We start from the raw sequence: 23849 nt of genomic DNA, 5'->3' as shown, positions 1-23849 counted from the left end.
ACTAAAGCAGCCAAATGGAATCAGTCATCACTATTTTTTTTATAATTCCCACCTGTGGTTTTGTGACATTTCAAAATGTCTTTTTTAAAAGCCTGGCATATTACATGTCAAACCACACATATGTGCCCCCGTTATCTTCACTGTAATGTAGGGAGATATAATGTGAGCAGTGATGGGCTTAATGTTGGAAAAGTGGGCATGAGGCTGGAAGGTCACTGACTACCACAACTGAAGTGCCCTTGAGAAGCCCCTTAATGAGCCACTTCTCCAGAGGATTTACCCAGCGGTCAGCGGAACTGCAGCTCCCAAGTGTGAATGTGTGGAATGTGTGATTGAGAACTGGGCATTTCCTGCAAAACAAAGCTTGCAGTCTGTGAATCCTCCGTGAATATGTGAAGGAATTACCCACGTCGTACCGGTTTTACCTTTGGGCCATTAACCTTTTAAATTATATTAATGGAAAGTTTCTAAGGAAAAGTAAGAAAATTTCAAGATAGGCTGTGCTGCTTTTCTGAGTGAGTAGAGAGATTAGGACAAGGACCCACTTGAGTAAGAGGATGAGGGTGGAATGTAGATTCCTAAACTGAAGCTGTAGATCATATGACAGCTGGAAGGCTTATCAGCTCAGTATCACATAATCATAGTTTCTTTAAACTGCAGGAAAGCAGATGGTGTGCACTGTGTTGTGACTAAATATTTGTCTGTCCGCTTTTAACATGAAAAAATGCATCATAACACTTTATCTAATTTGGTGTTGGGAAAATTATCAGATGTAACGAGGATGAATGAAGGAGTGGTAATGTGTGAAGATGGAGCACGGAGCATAAAAACTTGAATCCCTAATGAGGTGACTTTATGCTGATTACTTTTGGATTACTTAGCTGTTTTTATGGAAGATCTTCTACATGTGACGTAAAGATTACATGTTTAAAAATGATGCACAATGACACGTTCTGTGAGTTCACTGAATAGTATAATATGCTGACAGCTCTTAGTTTCCCTTTTACTGTAGTTGCTGCAGTTAGTAAATTGCAGGACGCAAAATAATATCCTCTCCAGGACAGCATGGAGTAAACATTATCCCTACACAAAAGGAACTGTGTATACTTTGGTATACATAACTATGGTAATGATGCTCTTGGAATCTTACGTTTTGCTTCTGTCAGCTTATGGACACATTGATAAAACTTCAATAGTGAAAGCTTGAGACAGTAATGTTCAGTGACTTCAGTGCAGCTTCAGTGGTGAAAGCTAGTCTGCAATGATTTAACACTTATTAGCATTATATGATTATATGTAATTTGTTACTCATTCATCCATTCTGACACTCTGGGAATCCAAGCAGCCTCAATGCCACATAACCATTAGAATCAACTGATTTGGGTTCAGTTTCTTGTAAAGGAAACTTTGACATGTGGTAAGAATGGGATCAAACATCCAACTTCATGATTCATACAGAATGACAAACTGCAGCAAACTTCCACCCTCATCCTCTTACTCAAGTGGGTCCTTGTCCTAATTTCTGAGATGCGGGTCATTCTATACAGAAATCACAGAAGTGGGGGAAAATGTCACGGAGTCAAAAACACTAATAAAAAACCTGGATGTTATACTAATGTTTTTATAACCAGGCAAAAAGCCTTGAGCTCAGAGCAATCTCTCACTCTCTTTCACTTTGGATTTACTCTGCAGATTAAAAAGCAGTTTCTGAGGCAGGTGGATGTATTGTATGCAATGGAGTAGCCCACACGAAGGTGGACTGTAACAGATAAAAGTGGAATCATGGTTTGGATTTCAGTTCATATTGAAGAAGCACACAAGATCAAAAAGCACACAATTGAAGGTAGATATGGAGTAATACTTTTCCTATAAGAAGGTATAAAAATATTAGAGACAGGTAGATGTGTAAATAACAATAAAAATGTACAGGTATCTAACTTGAGCCAGACATAATTTCGCATTGAACACAAATAATCACAAAGTCACTTTGGTAAGTTACATGCCACTGACATCTAACAGGAACACTTATTACAGGAAGTGCTGACGTTAGTTAGATCATAAATGTATATCTGTTGAAGACACTCACCGATAAAAATAAATAAATAAAACATTTGTTAAATGTAGATGCAGACATACCTTGTTAACCTGGTCTTTGTCTGTATTAACTAAAACCCATTAATGTATACAGAACCATGTCACATATAAATGTGGAAACCTAACTAATTTAGTCCAATTTACTAGAAACATCATGTCCAAAACATGATCAGAAACAGGATGTGACTCGTTACTAGGATGCATTAAATGTTGTCACTGACATCAGGTTATTTAGGAACCAGGGATTATGAATCATATAGTGCTGTCACAGTGACAGAAAGGACACGGAGGTCTGGTAACATCCTGATCTGAGGAAAGATACAGTGTTAATAACGGCGTACACACACACACAGTATATAAATGCACATACACAATTATGTAAGATGATGCATTCATACAGAATGCTGGATTTAGCATAGTTGCTTAGGATCATTATTCTGCCGTATGCCTGTTTTTCTATTACATGTTTTTCCTGTTAAATCATGCACAAAAGCTCCTGAGCTCTGCTGCCACTGGAGAGTATAGCTTCAACAGCGCTTTAAAATCTGGGCATCGTATGGTTATGGATAAAGGTTACCTCTGCACTTGTAAGCAAACAAGATTGCATTTATCTTAATTAACCACTGATCACTAATCACCATGCAGCGTGAATGCTTATTAACTCAAAGAAAAAATACTTACACTATACCGAGGCCAATGGCTGCATGCTACTGTAGTTAAAATGCAACTTCTGAGTCAGACATCAACACATAACAACAAACTCAACTAAAAACAATTGTAAAAGAAAATACAATGACACAGTGCATCAACATTTTACACTACATACCAATAATGTGTGGATGTGCTTACTGCAATGTCATATTTGTAAATTCTTTTCAAGTTGTTCTATACTGTATGTAGCCCGTCTACTCTCTTTTAGGTGTATGAGGGGCCCTGAGTTCTTTTACTTAGCTCTAAACACAATTTTAATTACTTTAATATTTTTTATAGTCTTGAGTTTCACCTGTAAAAGCAGATTATTACTAACTTCAAATACACTAGTTAACTCCCCTTTAAGAAACCTTTTTAGAACTATCTGAAATTATTGAAGCAATAACATCACAAACAGTTATAGTTTAAACTTAAATCCCTATTTAATTGAAAAGTAAAAATAAAAAGATATATAAATATATATAATAACTTAAAATGTTTGCATTCCTTATTCCCAAATAAAATATATTCTCAAATATATGGCACAGTATCAAAACAAAAATACATTTACCCTTCAAGGCTGTTTAACCTGAGTTACAGATGTTTAACTGTCCTTTTATCAAAAACTCAATTAATTAATAAAACCAAAAAATAGTTGCAGGCCTGAGTCGGTGCTCGGGGGCGTTGTGGCCAAAAACTCAGTGGCCGCTTCACTCCAACTAGAGCAACAAACAAAATAAAATGTGATACCTTTTTCACAGGTGAGCAATATATCCAACCAATCCTGCGACTCCTTCTGTCCTTGTCTCCGAGTCAGACGTCTGTAGAGCTGTAGAGCCTGTCCAAAGGTGTCTCTGTCCTCCAAATCAGCAACAGTTCAACACGACACGTGTAGCTGGTTTAGCTGGGTTAGCTAGCTGCCTCCCTCGGTCGACGTTGTTACTACTCCTCATCGAATTGATGAGCGGGTCCTCTCCTGATAAACACTTCGTATGTCTCGTTGAAATACTTAGTCCATCAGAAAAAACTATACACTTGCAGATTATCAAGCTGACAATCTAAAACTGTCACCACAGGTTACTAGCGTACAGCTTCAAACTTTTTCCCTTTCAATTAACTCGTTAGCTCGTTAACATCCTCTCGCTCTCTCTTGATCACGTTCTCAGCGCATGTTCACATTCACTTCCGTTAACAAAATAAAATCCTACGTTATCACCTCAAATAGATACCACATACAACAAAACATTTGAAACATTTTAACCCATGAATTCAACATTTTATATCAGAAACATTTTACAACCAATATAACAAAATATACAATTTGACCCAGTTTTACCTATTCATCTGTGCATTTTCAAATAATTATTTATCTAACAAACTTTGTTTATTTATCTATTTAAATCACTTAATATATTTTAAATATTTAAATTTATCACTGGGCTACATGTACCATGTCATATTAACATAGTGACTCATTTAAAAAAAACACCCACAGTATTAATACTTGCCCTGATTGTTTACCCATTTTTTACTTTACATTTTGCTCCCTTGTACCAACATTGCATAGATATATGTATCAGTGCTTATTTTGTATAGGTTTACTTTAAATTAGGAAGAATTATGTTGTATGGAACAGGCCATAATGAAATACATAACCAAGCATTGTATATAGCTAGTATATTAAATAGACAAAAATGTATGCATGCAAAGCAGTTAAAGCAAATATAGCAAGGACAATTGGCAGAAACAGAGTATAATAAAACAGAGGGTTTTATAATACGATTAGCTTATGTTGGGGAAACGTCCAACAGGTTTGGGTGCATACTGACATCTTTGAGCCAAATGTTGGGAAAAAGAAACAGAAATGAGTGACTGAAAGTGGAGATCAGCTATATGCAGTGGAAACTAATTGAAGGGAATGAGGATGTCGCTTAACATTTTTAAAAGTTAGAGGTTTATTGATGTAGGATGTAGCAAGCAACAAGATTTTACTCTATAGAAAGAACATTGAAATAAAAAGAAAACTACTGTATATGTGGCATGTGAAATGTCAAGCAGTGAAAAAGCAAACATGTCCTGATTTTTTTCCCTGAATAGCAACATCTGAGTCTGACTCTTAACTGACATTTATATAAGACACAAAGTTAAATATGGCATAAACCTCTTCTAATATTTATAGCATTGCCCTAAATTATGGTCTCTTACTTCACAGAGAGAGACCCTATTTTGACAAGTTCCTGAAGCTTAATGTTTAATCCAGTTAAATTTGGACTTTTCAGATTATTAAATCCACCATGAGGACTGTCAACTGAGTTTACAAGGTCAGCAAAATGGAAAAAGTGACTTACATGACTTACATTTACGTAAAAAGTCATTACATGACTGTTTTCCACCTGCTTTAAAAAAAAAAGGTTTCATGGCTTACCATACATGTATGGCTTCAAGGCAGTAATAGCTAGTAAACACAGGATGAATTAAACACAGAGAGGAAACTTTGCTGCTCTTGGATGCAATGAGTAATAAAAATAAAGCTGTAAGAATGGCAGTGTCAGCTAAACTAAATATGTCAACCCTTACGGAACAGGGGCTCATAAGTTGTCATGATGCCCTGAATCCTAATAACTGTTGGACTGATTTTTCGCCTGGTTCCAGCAGCAATCTTCAGTGTATACAACACTTTAGGTTAAGACAACTAATTTGCAGATTATAAATTCAGTAAGCCTCAGCTTTAATTTAGGTTCAGTTCATAAATTGCAACATACCAGTAAATCAGATGTTGGAATTGAACTCAAAGCATACATTACTTTTACTAAAATACAGTCTTACTATGGTTAAGATGTGGAGACTCCTATTTGTTTTCTTGGTCACACATGCAAGACTTTACTACTATTCTATGGGAATTATCTTTACTTACAGTTTGTAATGTGATTCAATCAAGTACAAGTAACTGGAGAATAACCACCCACAAGAATGTCTTAGCACTGGTATCATGCCATTTCTTCTTAGACTGTTCAGTGTGCAAAGATCAGATAGATCTAAAATGACTATTCCAGCTTATCTCTTTCTAATGTGATTCACTGCACTTCTCTAAAGCGCAGCATTATTGCTGATTGTGAATAGTACACAAAGCTGGTGTAATAAAGCTTTTCATGGGCCAAATGCAAAAACTTTGACCTAATGAACAAGAGAAGAACAAAGGAGAATATTCTTCTTACATCATGTCACAGCACCCGCTCCCCCATCCTCCTCTCTCCTCTTCCCCCTCTCCCTGCCTGTTTTGTGTATGTGTGTGCTAGTTTTGCTTATTAGCGCACCTGGGACTGCAGCGGTGGCCACATCTGCATGCAATCATTCACCGTGATGACAGCTGTTCATATACCGGTTTCCTGCACGCCAGAAGTCGCCAGATCGTCTCAGTAACCTTCACGGTATTTGACTACTCAAGGCTTCTTATTTGAACTATGTGAGAATTCCTTGTTCGTTCATTGTGTCTCCCCACCTACAGAACCTGCTGCACCCAGTCATCCTCCCCAACTCCTCGTTTCCGAGGCACCTAAATCCTCGGCTTCCACCGTCCTCTTGGAAGGACGGTGGAAGCGACTCACCGCTCCATCGCTCCCTCCTGCATTGCATCATAAAATCTGTAATGATCTTCGTTGTAAGAACTGGACTACGAGTTCTCAGTAATCCAGCTTCTGACTGGTACAGTTTTACTTCTCTGCCTGAAGCTCTGTGTTCTTATCCCAGCTGTACGTGTAGATTGGTTCAATTACTACACTGTTGAATCTTGTCAAAGACCAATGCTTTTAGTTTTGGACATTAAACATATTTTACATTACTACTGGCCATGCCTGTTCTTCTTTTTATTAAACTGCAATAGCTCATCATACTGTAGTTCATCTGTTCCTGTAATTATCATCAGTAGTCATTATAACTTTTGTTTATCTTTGTCAAACCAACTGAAAATATTGTTTGATTTTAAAAATGTGGTGTCATTGTGTGGCTTGGAAACATTTCATACAATGCACCCATTTACTTCAACGCTTATTGTATCTCACTGTGTCTCAGGCAAAAGAAAAATCCATAAAACATAACCTCAGTGCTTTTTAAATGATAAGTCATTCATACACACATATGAACCCCCAAACATTACCAGCTCATACCAGAACATTGGAACCTGTGTAGAAATGTAAAATCTGAAAGTCAACAAATAAACAAAAATGCTGCTCAGTTTTCCCTATACAGCTACTGCTTAGTTTAGGGACAGAGATTCCTTTATTACTTAGATTAATTGGGATAATATTAATGTCACATTTGTGTATGGGAGAGTGAAATTATCTTTTCTGGCAATGCAGCATAATTTGTATGAATTTGCCATCCACACTGTGGACATGAAGACAAGGCAAGTCATTCTAAAAGATTTGTTTTCAGCAACAAATGCCTGACTTCACATCTTGAGAATTGGAAGTAGAGCACCAGGAAAAAAAGAAACCAAGGAAGATGATAAACAAGCAAGAAAAATAACCCACATCAAAGCAAGTTTAATAAGAAAATTATGAATAATCCATGAAGGGGCAAAATAAGGAAATCTGAGTAAATTTAGCAAATACATAGTAGTTGTTATATAAAGGTTAGTCATAAACTGCTGTCTCTGGCAACCTTATTAATTTCTTCATGACCTTATTTCTGCAATTGTAATATAACCTTTTTAAATAATCAATTGCACAGATCTTAAAAGGATGTTAACTTACTGTGCACGCAAGAAAACGATTCATCGTATTTATCATTTTACAACATGCCCATTGACAAAGACCTTGATTGGCTGTATGAATTTAGACTGTAAAGCAAAGCTAGAAGCTGGCGTGATCACAAACTTCTAAGGGTTAAAATCTCTCTGCTTTTTCCTCATAGTTCAAACACCAGTTAACCACAGTCATTAATGACTGACATGAACTTGTGTGCGGCTGACAGCTCCCATTGTTATATACCTCCCAATCTTGCTTTAATACAGAGTGTGATTGTTTTGGCAGATGGTGTTAAGCATATATTGCATATATTGCAATATATTGCATATAATGCATAAGTTGACCAAATGTTCTTTTTTTTCATCTTTACTAGTTCTTACTGTTACATATGAACCTATGATGGTAAAAGCAGCAGAGCTGAGTAAAGCATGATTTTTTTCTTCAGCATCAAGTAGTAGCAGCATCTATATCAACAGTCTTGTTTTAAAGATGGAAAACACTGTGACCAATTATAGCTAAAAATCACTGCCATCCTGCTAACAGAACCCTGCAAGACATTTTGTGTGTTTCTTTATGCACATCCAGTATGGAGGGTTGAAATGGAAACATTTCTAATATTGGTTCAACAGTCAGTTGTGGTGGTTTCTAGTGCTCATTGTATGAAGTTGTAGAATCAATGTTATGGGAATATACCACCTGATCACCTGAGGACAATGGCCCGACCTCCTACCTGATTAACTTCTTATGTGTTTAAGATCTGTATGTAAACCTCCTTTGCTTATGTCAGTCCGACTTGGAAGAGAGTGTTTCTTTCATTTTCTTTTTCCTGTAAACCAATTCTAATCAAGAGACTAATGACAGAGGACATTGTTGCTGTACAGCATTAGAGGCAAATTTGTGTTTTGGGAATAAAGCTGTTTAAGAATCAGCCAATGAAACATAAAATAAGTAACACTCTCATTCACTGAATTCTGATTTCAATTTATTTTTACATTTTACTCAAGAACATCTGATATGCTTTTAGACAAACATATGAAATACTTTTTTGTACAATCCTCAGTACTTTTGAACAAAGATGTGATCATCTTTCACAGTGCATCTTAACCTTCCACTAATAACATGATGTTTAGTTCAACAATTAAGATGTATTAGCATTTTAAAATCTATATAGACTTTTTTTCTATATACAATTATACACAAATTTATGCACAATACATTTACAATACACATTCAGCCTTGTTTGTGTCTTAGAAACAGGAGGAGTAGGGGTGCACTTGTATTTACATTTGACAGCACAATACAGTGCATATCTCCTGAGGACAAATTCTCCAAAGACAGAGGTAAAACTGGGATTCTTACAAAGACTTTGTTCTACAGATAAAGATTCAGATTCAAGATGGACCCTCCTGATCAAATTATGTTTATTTACAGCAGTTGAGCACCAACATAGAAACGGGTGAATATATGAATTATTCACCCTCAGTGTAGGTTTAAAGATTCAGTAAGTGCATTATATATAAACCAATACATATTAAATACTGAGTTTAACAAAGTCTTTTTGTCATGTTTGCAGGCTGCATCTTGACATTTAAAATACAGAAAATAAAGAGAATTGAGATTTAAATAATTAACAAATGACGCATTTTGCTCTACCAGTGCTGACAGAGGATTTCTTGATAACAGGGCAAATGATAATTGCATCTAGCTGAAGCCAATTCATGCATACTTCTGACAAATAAGCACTTGGTTTATAATCAAGCTTGCTTGCAGTAAACTGCTCATCTAAGCGACTGTAATTACATCAAACACCTCTCTTAATTAATACTTAATATTCAACCACAAAAGCACAAAAATACATTCAATGATTATTTGGGAGGTAGAAAGAGTCACCTTTATCAAAGCTGCATATAGAATAACATAATAATACAGTAATATTGTCTAAGTTACCCAGCAACACCATGGTAGGAAATGGAGCCTAAATAATAAGGGTAAACTCTCATGACCATTATAATATGTGTATATTACTGGTGTTGCTATGAGGTCTGTTCTTCTATCACACAGCTTTTAAATTGGCTAAAGGAAAATAGATTCCAGCTGTAGTGAGGGAAGCCACAAATCTGGAAGCTGTTTTGCACTAAAACCTGATCATTAGAAAAACATAAAAATGCTAGAAAAACATAAAAGATCAGTGCCACCAGCCACCACCTGAAATAACATCCAAATAAAACCAATCACTCTATTACAAAACACTTCAGGGGGTGTCTTCATCCCTGATTTACACAATTAGATTGATATTTATAATAATATATCTTTTAATTTTGGCATCTGAACATACATAACATCTACACACATGCAACCAATCACATGGCTGTTTGTGTTTTCACACATACACATTCACAGTGACATTACTATTTAGCAATGTGCATGTGTGTGTCTAGCTAATTCACTCTGTAGAAATGGCAAACAGTGATGAAGTTGACCTACCCACCCCTCTTAATGGCATGTGTTCAAAGGTAGTAGAAACAGAGGATGTTCAATTTCTCACAAATGCTATGCCGCCATAAAATATACCAATTTTATTTTATCTGCACAAACAATGCCTAAGTAAAATAAATGTTTTTTTTATGAATAACCAAATCATATTGGATGCCAACATGTACAAGCTTAGAATAAACTGGTGGAGCTGTGTCAAGTCACTCATGATATTTAAAATGTATTTATTGTTCATATGTGCCTTAAAGATGGGGTCAATAAAATGGGGTGATGCTGACGATGTATGAGCTGAGGTTAATAAAGTGTGGAAATCCAAACTATTACACTTTTAAGCTTGTCAGGGGAAAAGCTTATTTTGTATGTAAATATGTAAATGCTTGACTGAAAACCAATTAATATACTGGTCATTAAATTTTGTTCTATTATTAGATAGAAGGCTAAGTGGTGCAGATAAGAGAGGAAAGAAAAGAGAGGCCAACAGTGAGGACAGGGAGTTACCAAGCACCATGTTAATTCAGGAGAGAGGAGTGATATTTGATTACTCCCATCTGAGTCTCTAGAGAACGTCAGGTTTTAAAAGTCTCATGCGAATAAACACACATGACAAGTCAAACATTAATAACGCCACTTACTGGGTGAAAACATGGACCTGACATTGTACACACACCGATTCAGACGTAGCAGCACCACTGCTAATAGTGCACAATGTATGCATACAACAAAATAGAAAAAAGATCCGAATCTGAATCTGTTTTTGCCCAAGAGACTGGGTCAAACAAAGCCTGTGCACCACTGGAAGCTCAGTCTTTGATATGTATGTTGTCTTAATGGTAACCTGCATATTGGTAGAAAGATCTGTGTACAACAAAATTTTGGCTTTGAAAATGAATGTAACTTTTAACCTTTGGTTCCAGCATGAAGAGCAAATAATTCCTTTTACATTTCATTGATCCTTAAACACGCAACTTATAAACACCCTTTCTCCATAAAAAGAAAAGCCAACATGAAACCTGCATTATTCTCGACATACCAGAGGAGTAACTACTGTACAAAGATGCATTTTGTTTGCAGACAAATAGTTTTCTGTTTGTTTTAGGTTTGGATGTTAAACAGTAAGAAAGCTTAACATGCTGCAACCCTGTATATCCATACTTGTACTTGTATACAATAGATGTTGTTAAGGTGAAAGAATAATGAAGATGTCGTCCTGATAGTAATCACTAACTCGCTGATCAGTTACAAAGTCTGCTTGTATTTGCCCCAGGTAAAAGATTCTCATTAAAATATCCCATCTCTGTTTTATTGTTTCATTAATTGTTATTGTAATGGTTAGATGGATATGTCCCACAATGTTGGAGCATTCAGACTGAAAACACCTCTGAAGTGAAAACAATGCTAATGTGCATTGACTGATGTATGTTGTGTTCAGGGGTTAATAGCAACCCAGTGTCTCATGATTTATGCCCAGCAGTATAGGTTTACATGCAGGTTTTTGTGCATGTTTTAGTATGTAGTGAGATGGACAGAGTGTTGCATCACAGCACAAACTGAGCTATGCTCAACATTTTTGCCTGGAGGTTTCTGCATAATGCATCGGCCCCATCGAAATGAGTAACGGGCCTCCAGTATGTTTTTAAACATGCAGAGATAATACATGGCTGAACATGGCTATGCCCTAGGCTAACGGTGCTGGAAGCCCTGAACGAACAAAACTCTTATCCCGGAGCTAAGTATCATATAAAAAGCCTAAAGTGGGGAATTAGGTCATCTGGCTTGAGATCAGTTTTGTCAAGAAGCAAATACAAAAGACAGAGCAACAATTTGATGAGACCAGCAAGCAGCAGAATACATCAAGTGCTGCCAAGGTTATTTTGCATGATTTAGAGCAAATTGTTTTATGACACAGTAAAAGTCATCGAACAAAATGAGAACTGCTTTGCAAACACATCTAACTAATTTTGTATTTGGCAGGTTTTTGGGCTTTCATTTGATGACCTATGAAAGACTGCCAGGGGAAAAGTAGAGAACTGCTTGCTGGCCAAAGACTGCGATCAAGCTAAACTGTGCTTGCCTGGCATTTTTTATTGCAGCAATTTTGGCAGTTGCGAGGACAAAGCCTTGTCTTTCTCATGTTTCCAATTTTTTTATTGAACAACGAGGCCTTAATTTTCAGATGCGCCTGAAGCATTAAAGGTAAGTGGCCTGCTTTATTGCTGCTTAAAGCATAGACATTATGTTAATTTCTTCTTTTTAATAATGCCTAACTACACGTTTAATAATCTTATTTCTATTTTCATTGCTTTTGGTGCATCAGAGAAAGAAACTGCTGATACACAGGCATTCTCTCTTAGGAACTGCACATAGAAACAGACACACATAGAGTATAAACAACCCAACGAAGCTTTCCTTCTCTCACTTGCTAAACACAAGAAAACTTTACCAAACAAAGATAAAGTGAATTGCTGAAATTTGAGCTTAGCAACATCACTTGAATATAGTGTGATGAAGGATGCCACTGTGAATTCATATGGAAAAGAACCCCAGGGTAACCGAACTGTTTGGAAGAAAAAAAGAAAGGCAAATTTAATTTCCCCAGCTCTCTTCTTGTAAACATCCATTTCAGTTCACAGACAGACATCCTGGCAACTTTGACCTGTTTAGTTCTGCAACTGTTTTTTATCCTTACGAGCACTAGTGCTGCAGTTTTGATTTTACAACCCCAATTTAAAAAAAGTTGTCAAGCACCCATATTTTATTCACAATAGAACAGAAAAAACATATCAAATGTTGAAACAGAGACATTTTACCATTTCATGGAAATTCAAATAATTTTGAATTTGATGGCAGCAACACATCTCAAAAAAGTTGGAAGAGAGGGAAACAAAAGGCTGAAAAATTGCTACAAATAAAAAAACAAATAAAGGAGCATTTGACAACTAAAAGGTTAATTGGGAACCAGTCAGTAACATGACTGGGTATAAAAGGAGCAAATCATACAGGCAGAGCCTCTCGAATGTAAAGATGGGCAGAGGTTCACCAATCTGTGACAAACTGCTTCTAAAAACTGTTCAACAATTTCATTGAAATGTTTCTCAATCTAAAATTGTGAAGATCCCACCATCAACAGTTTATAATATCATTAAAAGATTCCGAGAATCAAGAGGAATCTCTGTGCATTAGTGACAAGGCCCTCAGGTGGCACCTTATTAAAAACAGGCATGATTCTCTACTGGACATCAGTGCATGAGCTCAGGAACACTTCCAGAAATCACTGTGTCTGACCACAGTTCACTGTTCAATCCACAAATTTAAGTTAAGGCTGTATCATGCAAAGAAGAAGCCGTATGTGAACACGATCCAGAAAAGCCGCTGTGTTCTCTGGGTCAAAGCTCATTTAAAATGGTCGGAGGCAAAATGGAAAACTGTTCTGTTGTCAGACAAATCAAAATTTAAACTTTTTTGGGAAATTGTCCTATAGACTAAAGATCCATCCAGCTTGTTATCAGCAGCCTGCATCTCTGATGGTGTAGGGATCATTTAGTGCCTATGGTGTTAGCAGCTTATTTATCTGGAAAGGAACCATCAATGCTGAAATGTACATTGAGGTTTTAGAGCAACATGTGCTCCCATCCAGACAATGTCTGTTCAGGGAAGGCTTTACATATTTCAGCAAGACAATGCTAAACCACATGCTGCATCCATCACAACAAGCATGGCTTTGCAGGAGAAGAGTCCGGATGCTGAACTGCCCTGCCTGCTGTCCAGACCTTTCACCAATAGAAAATATTTGGCAAAGTTGTTAAAAGAAGAGGGGATGCTACACAATGGTAAAAATCATCATGTTCCAACTTTTTTCAGATGTGTTGCTGCCATCAAATTCAAAATGAGCCAATATTTTCCATGAAACGGTAAAATGTCTCAGTTTCTGATACATCTGATACATTTGATATGTTGTTTATGTTCTATTATGAATAAAATGTGGGTTAATGAGATTTACAAACCATTGCATTCTGTGTTTATTAATGTTTTACACATCCAAATGTGTTTTGAATTGGGGTTATACAACAAAGTGGTTTGATAATCTCACTAAAGTCTCACCACTGGTTATTTACCCCGTTTGACTTTACTGTAGTAATCACAGTATTCCCATTTTTCGAGATCTCTGCAATTACTTTGTCAAACACAGTGTTGTCATAATCAGTAAAAATCATAACTAAATCTTTTAAGTTACAGTGTCTCAAGTTAAAGTTAAAGTGATGTTTTGGGTTAAAATAACTATCTGATTGCACCTGACTGCAGCCTCAGAAATCAGTATGTGAACACAATTGCTTGGTTTTCTGAACACTCAAACTATGGCTAAAAACTTTGTTTTTCTAGATACATATCAAATTTTCATAAGATCCAAACCACATTAGTGTATTTATTGTATATTTGTACCTGGAAAAGTAAAGTATAGTATTTGCTGCGGTGTGACGAATGTATAACACACACTTTGTAAAATAGATGTCTCCACCTAGCAAACTGGGAGAGAAAATGTTTTATAAAGTATTTGGTTATACTAAGTCTGTGATGATCACAGCTGAAAAACACCCCATCTATAGAGGAACGAACATTTTGTGTACATCATACATTATACGGTATGTTTACACATGTAACAATGACGACAAGAATCACAACAAATAGCCAACAATGGCAACCCTGTGACCCTTCTATGTAAGCCATGCAAGAATAAATACATCATCCAATACAGTAAATATTAAAAATAAATAAAAGGTAGTTTTCAGGACTAGAAAGTTTCAATTGATGCCATCTTGGCTTCATGGTTTCTTGCTGAATGTTGATCAGTCCAAGTTGTTATTGAACCTTGGTAATCTGAACCGATTAAATACTGATGTACACATCAGTGGTTGCATGTTTGCTGATTGTCTTGCTTATCTTTCTGTCTTGACTTTAAAATGTGTTGTCTTTTTTATTTTATTGTGGCAACATGGCATTTTTGAGGCATAAGAACAATATTTATTCCTTCAGAATTGTACTATTTTTGAGAATTGTATCTTTTTTAAATTAAATTTTACCTTTTCCTTATCTTGCCATTTCACACTACATTGGTCTTTTTTTCTCAGCTTCTAACTGCCTTGTTTGTTTGTTCCTCTACAAGAAGTCGCTCTGCAACTCCATGGAGAGCTGACTGACAACTGCCTCACTGTGCAGTGATCCTTTAAGTATCGTGGCCGTCTGCTGGGGATTGTAGTCTGTAAAATTGTTTGTGGTACAAATGACTGTTTCAGTGCAAGGACAGTGTCTGCATGTCCTGTGGTTCTCTGGTAGCCCGTTGGACAACCTTGTGGAGTTGCACTCATCTCTGTGATGAGATCGACTGCAAGTTCTCTTCAGTCCTGAGTTCTCCTGACACAGGCATCCACAGAGTGTCCTTCTGCACTGGGCCACATCCCGACAGAGGAACTTGCGGAAGTTGGGCTTGAAGACCAGATAAACTATAGGGTTGTAAAGGGTGGAGGACTTGGCAAAAATAGCCGCCAGGGCAAAAGCCATGGGTGGTACAGTTTCTGGGTTTCCAAATGCTGCCCACATTGACACAATAGCATATGGACTCCATGCTGTCAGGAAACCGATGCAAACTGCGATAGAAAGCTTGAAGACATAACAACGCACAAATAATGCTGTGTCAAATTCATTTAGTAAATAATATTTCAGACAACTAAGTGAGCCTTCTATATATTTACCTTAACGATAAGTGCATGTGCATTGGTGATCTTGTTCTGTGGGGACATATGCTGCTGCACAGCCTGGCGGGAGCCCCGGACGGTCAGCAAGATGAATGTGTAGGAAAGGAAGATGACAGTGCAAGGCATGATGTAGCAAAAGAAGAAAAGACAGATGATGTAGCTCATAGCTGCAGAGTTTTGGCTTGGTGCATGCCAGTTGATGCAGCATGCTGTACCATAAGGCTCCTCCCCGTACTCTCCCCAGCCTGATAGGGGGCCTACAGCAAACACTCCAGCATAGCACCAGATTCCAGCAACCAACTGGGAGGCGTGGCAATACGAGAACTTGTTACCTGAGGCAGGGTGTAAGAGAGCAGATGCAGAAACAGAGTTGGAGGAATGATTACTGATGGATGAGGAAATAGAAACAATATTTTGCTAAAGCAGATTTCTGGTTACCTAATGCTGATAATGTGTACCGAGGGAGGAGAATGCTAAGAGGATGGTCAGATTATTTTACTGTAATATTTTCTCAAGATGCATAGGTAGATTTTAAAAGGACAAAAAATACAATTCTACAAACCACAGTAATAAATTAGGATAGGTGCAACAGCCAGTTCCATTTGGCATCTGGATCTGAGTTAGCAAATTACCCTGATCTGTTAAGATCCATGGCCAAACATATCTCAATCAAATCAAACATAGCAGATTAAATGTTCTGAAGTCAATAAATCAGTTGGAAAATGTATTTTGAGGTTTTGAAGCAGATTCATAACATATTAGGGAAAATGTAACAATATGATATGACAGCTCTGGTGTCTTAGTGTCCTATGCTGAGGTTGAGAAAACATGCAGCAATATATGTTGCAATACCTACTCTAATGTTCTTAATTTTTTATATATGATGTGAAGTAGCCCATAGCTGAACAAACTCTCCAGCTATCTGAGCAGCAAATTAAAGTTTCAATCTGAGCCCTTTTTACACAAGGAACTGAACTGAATTTCTAACAAAAATCCTAAAACATGATTTCTCAAATTATTCCTTAAATGCCATCTGCTGATGCTAACTACTGAACATATATCAGTTGTATTTATTGTGAAATTAAAAGTCTGTGTATGCAGCTCAGGGTAATTTGCTAACTCAGATCCAGATGCCAAATGGAACTGGCTGTTGCACCTATCCTAATTTATTACTGTGGTTTGTAGAATTGTTAAGATCCATGGCCAAACATATCTCAATCAAATCTTTAAATTCAAGGTCTAGGTTTCGCTTTAAATATTTGACCTCTCTCTCTCCTATGGAGATGTGCAAAGAGGAAACAAACAATTGATTACCCAGCAAATCTGCTGTAAACAAACATAGCAGATTAAATGTTCTGAAGTCAATAAATCAGTTGGAAAATGTATTTTGAGGTTTTGAAGCAGATTCGTAACATATTAGGGAAAATGTAACAATATGATATGACAGCTCTGGTGTCTTAGTGTCCTATGCTGAGGTTGAGAAAACATGCAGCAATATATGTTGCAATACCTACTCTAATGTTCTTAATTTTTTATATATGATGTGAAGTAGCCCATAGCTGAACAAACTCTCCAGCTATCTGAGCAGCAAATTAAAGTTTCAATCTGAGCCCTTTTTACACAAGGAACTGAACTGAATTTCTAACAAAAATCCTAAAACATGATTTCTCAAATTATTCCTTAAATGCCATCTGCTGATGCTAACTACTGAACATATATCAGTTGTATTTATTGTGAAATTAAAAGTCACAATTTAAGAAAATGTAACAATATGATATGACAGCTCTGGTGTCTTAGTGTCCTATGCTGAGGTTGAGAAAACATGCAGCAATATATGTTGCAATACCTACTGTAATGTTCTTAATTTTTTATATTTTAACCATTTGAAACCAATTGAGTGTAGTTGTAAACTTGTATTTTGTACAGAGCACAGTATTGCATTACCGCCATTTTAATCCAGAGGATGAATAAAGGAAACACCCCTTCACCAGTAACAGTCAGCCAAAGCATGTTGTTCTCTCCACTGTAACAGAGCATTTCATATCAAGAGCTCTGACATACAAGCATTAACATTCCCATGGCATCAAATAGTGGCCCTCCCGGGGCGTCCAAAGTGATGCCAAATTGTACCTGTAGCGTCAACATCAAAGGATTTATAAATGTCAATATTTGACACCATGGGAAGTGTCATTATTTTGTGTTTTGGAATGGGAATGTTTTGGGTGAGCAAACAGATCTTTATTTATGACACCACAAGATTTCAGCCTTCGTACAGTTCAAGCTGAGGGTGGAGTGTTTTGATTATGCCCTGTGGGATTCACTCAGCTGCCCCTTCTAGGAAAGGAGGGTGGGTAGCCATTATAGCTGTTTTTTACCTGATGTGAAGTAGCCCATAGCTGAACAAACTCTCCAGCTATCTGAGCAGCAAATTAAAGTTTCAATCTGAGCCCTTTTTACACAAGGAACTGAACTGAATTTCTAACAAAAATCCTAAAACATGATTTCTCAAATTATTCCTTAAATGCCATCTGCTGATGCTAACTACTGAACATATATCAGTTGTATTTATTGTGAAATTAAAAGTCTGTGTATGCAGCTCATGGCTCTTATTATTCGTTGTCATTTTAATGTCACGGCAGGGATTTGTGTGGCACAAAAACGAGGGGCTTGCTCTAACTGAATGTTATATCCCTATGACAAGATGGCCATTGAATCAAAATCATCTTGGAGAATGAATTTTGTTTCCTGTAGTTCGGATTCAATGCATTTATATCCAGTAGTAGGTTTAATTTTCAAAAAGAGTCACAGCGCTAAAACTGGTGAATTTACGACACTATACAAACCATTGGCGCATACAGTGCATTCAGAAAGTATTCACAACCCCCACAATTGCTGACTTATTTAACGCAAGCTTGTTGGGCTGCAACGTAAACAAATACAATAGTTGCTTGTCTATTGCATTTTGGAAAAAACAGAAAACAAAGCAGAACTGTCCTGTAAACCACCTGCTGTTCCCACAATGAACCCGGACATTGCCAGAACATTTAGGTCCTCCTACCATGAGCATGTTGTCTGATGGACTTTGAAATGTGACCGTAGATGATTAAATAAAACAGGAAGCATTAGATTCAGGTGCTGGTGATAGGACACTATTTAGGGGTAATTTCTCTATGACCAAGAGCCTGATAAGAACAGTAACATCCACATAAGATACTAGAATGTGGCAAAATTGACAAAAAGAGAATGAGAGAGAATTCTCCATCCTGCTTAGCCATCTCTTTATTCCCTAATAATCCCAGGTAGAAATCTTCTTACAGTGTTTCCTGAACACTTTTTTCTAGGATACAAGCTTTTTTATTACCGCCTTAGCAATTTACATGCATTTCTGTCCAGACTTGTATTTGAATCAGTTCATCCATGAGTCCAAGTGGATGTTTGTGCCAGAAATCTGCTTTCTCCTGTACTGTATTGATACAAGGTAGATTAGCTCATGTCTTTTTAATGGTGTGGTTGGTATGGATGAGTGTGTGTAGCATATAATAAAGTTGAAATTAAATTAATTGAATATATTGTAAATGGAAAATATGTTTCTGCAAATTCCTGCCCAGAAATATGTGTACTGAATTCAATAATAATGAGAGTGTCTCTTGGAAAAAGACACCCATTCATTTCTATGAAAAACTTAAATTCAGTTCTGACCCTTGTGTGGCCACCTTAATGGAAATAGTCTGGAACCAACACTGGTCAGTATGTTTCACAGTGTCTCTAAGAAAAGAAATGGACCTTAACTCATGTATCTGCGCCAGTTGGCTTTTTCTCATGTAAATAAATCTTCTATGGCTTCACTGACAAGAAGAAAAATTATGATCATTAGTATTTCACAGCTTGAACAGTTTGCAGTAACAAAAAGTGAGGTGAAAAGACAAAATCAGAAACTGATATTGAGTGAAACCACCTATAAAGACCAGTATAGTTACAGTGGCTGCAGGAAGCACAGTACTGTATGTGTCCCTGATCAAATCACTGATCCTCTGCTTGCTTAATAGATATACAGTAAATCACACATAAATGTTATAGGTAATGTACAACCGCATACAGTATATGACTTTCTGGGCCAACTCACAGTTGGTAACCAGGCCTGCAGTGGATCTGAACCTGATATCAGATTTATGATGTAGCCAGCAAAGATGTGAATAAGATATGAATACAGGTAAATTCAAGCTTATGAAATCTGGTCAGGATTGTACAGGATTTAATGTGAGACTTTTGATATAACAAATGCAAACAAGGCCAGAGAACACTATGACACTCATTTATCTCTCTGTTTGTCTTCGGCTGAGCTCTGATGATGGATTTGCAACCTGAGAACAGCTCACAATAAGATTCATTGGATTATAATGAAACAGAACTCTTTTAGTTTCACATCAGTGTAACCTGTGCACACAGCTGCTATTTAGTGCTTAGAAAAATAATTGATTGTTTGACACTTGAATGTGTTCTGCAGACCTTGAGTTAAGCCACACATATTATCTCTGTAGGCTGTATGTGAAGGAAACATTTTCTCGCTGCAAGGACCATCATGGCTGAATTAAATAATAAAATAATAATAATGACAACGTATAATGTAGTTGTAGACATATGTGAAAATTTAATGTTTTTGTTTAAACTAGAAATACTCCTATCGGCACCCAACATACAGTATTAAAACACAGTTGTATCAGTAAAAATGTTTTCATATAAGAAGCTATAATTGTGAACATTATCAAACATTAAGAATTAGATTATATTTGCTTACATCCACTGAACAGAGTGTTATAAATCCCTGATATCGCGTCTGAATACTGCTTATAAATGCTTAATACTGCATCATAAAGTAAATGGCTCATTAGTAGATACTACATACAGTCACTGACAAATAATGTCACACTCACGGGATTTATTCAACCCTCTCATGAAACTCGCTAAAGAACCTAAATGTGTTTTATCCTGTCACTGCTCATTCACTATGCTCCTCTGTAAAATGAAAAACACAAACTGAAATTCAGTGGTAAACACTGACAGTGTGGATATAGCCAAAACATGCAGTCGGGGAATTGTGCAATACCAATAATTAGATTGTTTGTAAGTTTTTCAAACCAAGGCCCTGCAGGGAAATACATTAAAACAGGAAGGGAGTATATTAAAATGCCTTGTAAACATCTCCTTATTAACATATCCTGCAGTTTTAAAGGGGCTAAAACATGGCCACAAACCTTTCTGCAGCATGGCCCCTTTTATTTTGTAACAAGCCCTTGAGCTACTTTCTCTTCAAGGTTTTTACCTGTAAAGGATGGCAGCAATCAAAACTTAGCAATACGGTGATGAACAAAGTGGGGTAGAGCAGCTTTAGAGCTAATCAGTGCATTTAATCCTTTCAAACACTTTTCTCAAAAATAAGATGTTTTTATGTAATATTGGTAGATTTACTGAATTGAATTGTCTTACCATAGTTTGGGCAGCAGACCTTGAGCCAGCAGACGCAGGACAGCACCATAAGGTTGGTCAGACTGCACAGACCAAACAAAACGCCACAGAAAGCATAGGCAGTACAGGTTGTCTTATTAAACAGCCACCTAAAGAAAGATGGAAGGAGAGACTCAGAAGACAATGCGTATCTGTGTTTGACTGACATCCACATTAAGGGTTTCCCACCAAGTTGATAACAAGGGAAATATATTTTCTTGCCTTCCCCAATGTGAGCAGTGGCACAGAGTGCATATGATAATTATTACCTGCTAATTTTTGGTATGAGGAGCAAGCAGAAAAGGAGAGAAACATACAAGAAGAAAGTGCCACAAATCAAAAATATTTTTTTAACCTTTTTTATCCTAACTGCTGTCTGCAGCCCCATGATGTAGAGTCAACATGTCAGTAATGTTTTATATATATATATATATATATATATATATATATATATATATATATATATATATATATATATATATATATATATATTAACACTACAAATACGGGACAATGTCTGAGTCCTTCAAGGAAACATCCTAAATCCAGATTCCATTGGTAACATGATAGTCCCAATCTGGATATTAGATTTGCTTCTTGTAAGACATATGATAATGAAGTTTTCCTACTTGGATGTTATCATACAAGGATCATAGTTAGATGTATCCACCCTGAACAAGCTCTGGGTTCTGGCTTATTTTAGAAAAACAGGTTCTTCCATAAACTAAAAATGAGTGCTATTTTGTTACATATTGTGAAACTACTGTTCAGGAAAACATAACAAAAACATTCTTAACCCTCTTTAAAATACTATTTTGTTTGTTACATATATAAATGGCACAAAAGTCATGTTTAATCTTTAATACAAAGACTATTATCCTTTGCTGTCCTTTTTCATTCATCTTCTTTCAGTTGTATCTTTTTTGGGAGAATATTGAGTGCAACATTGGAAGCAGGTGAAAAAATGGCAGCAGATGGTCTCAGTAAAATCTAAGGTGTGGCATGCTGCACGAAGCCTTGAAAGTAAAATCAATTTAAAAAGTCTAGAAATCACTCTCTACAGCTTGTAAAGCTTAAGAGAAAGATTTGGAAGTTTTAAAGTCTGTCTTACAACAATATGAATGTGCCCAGGTTGTACACTGGAATAGGTTTTGGTTGTTGTAACTTTTCCAAAACAGCCCTCAGGCTTTTCCCTGGAAAAGCAGCAATGCTGGAAGAAATCCGGGACAGACTATACAAACCCCATTCCATCCAAAAATGTTCTCCAGCTTTCAGCTGAGACTCACATGAAGATTCAGCAGTCCCCAAAAGGTGAATAGAGTCATATTATGCAGAGATACAATCTCTTTAATAAACCTCCCTCGTAGTGTTTTCCTGAACAGTAGTTCCTTGCCGAGCTGTGATGGAATGATGCCATCTTATATGTTTGTGTGTTTCCAAACAGTGTTGGAGTTTGAAAACCATTCTGTACTTTTAAGATTTGACAACTTGAGTGATTTGTGGTTGTGTGACACAAAATATTTGTTTCATGTCATGCTGTATTTGGATCTGAAAAGGACCAAGTTGTGAATAAAAGTGGTCACAATGGACATAAATACACTATTTGTAAGCTGATAAAGTTCATTGTACAATGTATGAAGGCTTTTTCTCAAAGGATTACTGAATACATCAGAAGATTGCCTTTAGCAGCTGGAAGCGCTGCTGTTGTTAATCAATCAACCAAACTTATGTAGATGTAAACTAATCTTGCTTAAAAGGCCAAAATAAAGTAAAACTGTGATTTACTGCAATTACTGTGCAATATCAACGGAGCTCCTGTTAAGTTCGATAACATCCCTTCAAATCATTCATTCGTCATATCTACAATGGATATGTAAAGATATCATAGCGGCATAAGAGTGATGGAAACATGACAGTTCACTCACATGTGGGCAAAAGCTGAGGGAATAGCCAGTGGAAACAGGGTTATACTCATGCTCAGGTCGCTGATGGCAAGGTTCACCACAAAGAACTCTGCTGGCTTCAGGGAGGACTTCTTTCTATATACCACAAACAGTAGGGTCCCATTCCCCAGCACTGACAGCACACCTGGGGATCAGAGTGACAGGATTTAAATGTGCTGTTGGAACTGAGCAGACATTCACAGAATTAAATACTGTTAACTTTAGGAAATCTTACCAAAAATGGTATACAGCGTTCCAATGAGGAAGTCGTTGCTTTTTGAAATTTTGGACAAAAACAGAAATGTTTCAGAGGCATTTCCCATCTAGAAAGGAAATGGAAAATGGAAAAAACAAACACATGTAAAGAATGACTTGTTTAGACCACAGCTACTGGTTCAATGAGCTAAAACCCAACTGCGATAATAAACACAATCTAGCTTCACTTCACAAGCCTCATTAAAACAGCTTGTAGTAAGTGGCCAAAAGAAATTAATCCCCTCACATGAAGCCTCATGTGGTTTGACTTCAATTTCACGAAATTTATTTTCTATAATTAACAGCACAAGACACGTATGAGCTGCGGTACTGAAGTTGTATTCGGTGAGCTCTTTTACCCATTTCCTGTAAATGCTGAC

The 23849-nt window shown here is 36.7% G+C and overlaps 1 protein-coding gene across 1 annotated transcript; it reads right to left on the bottom strand.

The window, feature by feature from the left end:
- Positions 1-8424: 8424 nt before the first annotated feature.
- On the bottom strand, positions 8425-23537 carry opn7b (opsin 7, group member b). Its single transcript, XM_067526280.1, has 5 exons — positions 23450-23537; positions 23197-23359; positions 21254-21381; positions 15767-16101; positions 8425-15674 (listed from the first exon to the last, which is right to left on the bottom strand). Exons 1-5 carry the CDS (start codon positions 23535-23537, stop codon positions 15174-15176), a joined length of 1215 nt encoding a protein of 404 aa, XP_067382381.1. The 3' UTR covers positions 8425-15173.
- Between the last annotated feature and the right edge of the window lie 312 nt (positions 23538-23849).

The sequence above is a fragment of the Channa argus genome, chromosome 13 (assembly GCF_033026475.1).
Source record: "Channa argus isolate prfri chromosome 13, Channa argus male v1.0, whole genome shotgun sequence".
In the NCBI taxonomy this organism is placed as follows: Eukaryota; Metazoa; Chordata; class Actinopteri; order Anabantiformes; family Channidae; genus Channa; species Channa argus.
The sequence above is the reverse complement of the archived record's forward strand: the minus strand, read 5'-3'. Positions and strand labels throughout refer to the sequence as shown.

Excerpts from the sequence above, each read along its gene's own strand:
- opn7b (XM_067526280.1), bottom strand. The coding sequence starts at position 23,537 with ATGGGAAATGCCTCTGAAACATTTCTGTTTTTGTCCAAAATTTCAAAA. Across the intron at positions 23,360-23,449 it reads AACGCTGTATACCATTTTTG|GTGTGCTGTCAGTGCTGGGG; the intron begins GTAAGATTTCCT and ends TCTGATCCCCAG. Across the intron at positions 21,382-23,196 it reads CCCTCAGCTTTTGCCCACAT|GTGGCTGTTTAATAAGACAA; the intron begins GTGAGTGAACTG and ends ATCTTTCTTTAG.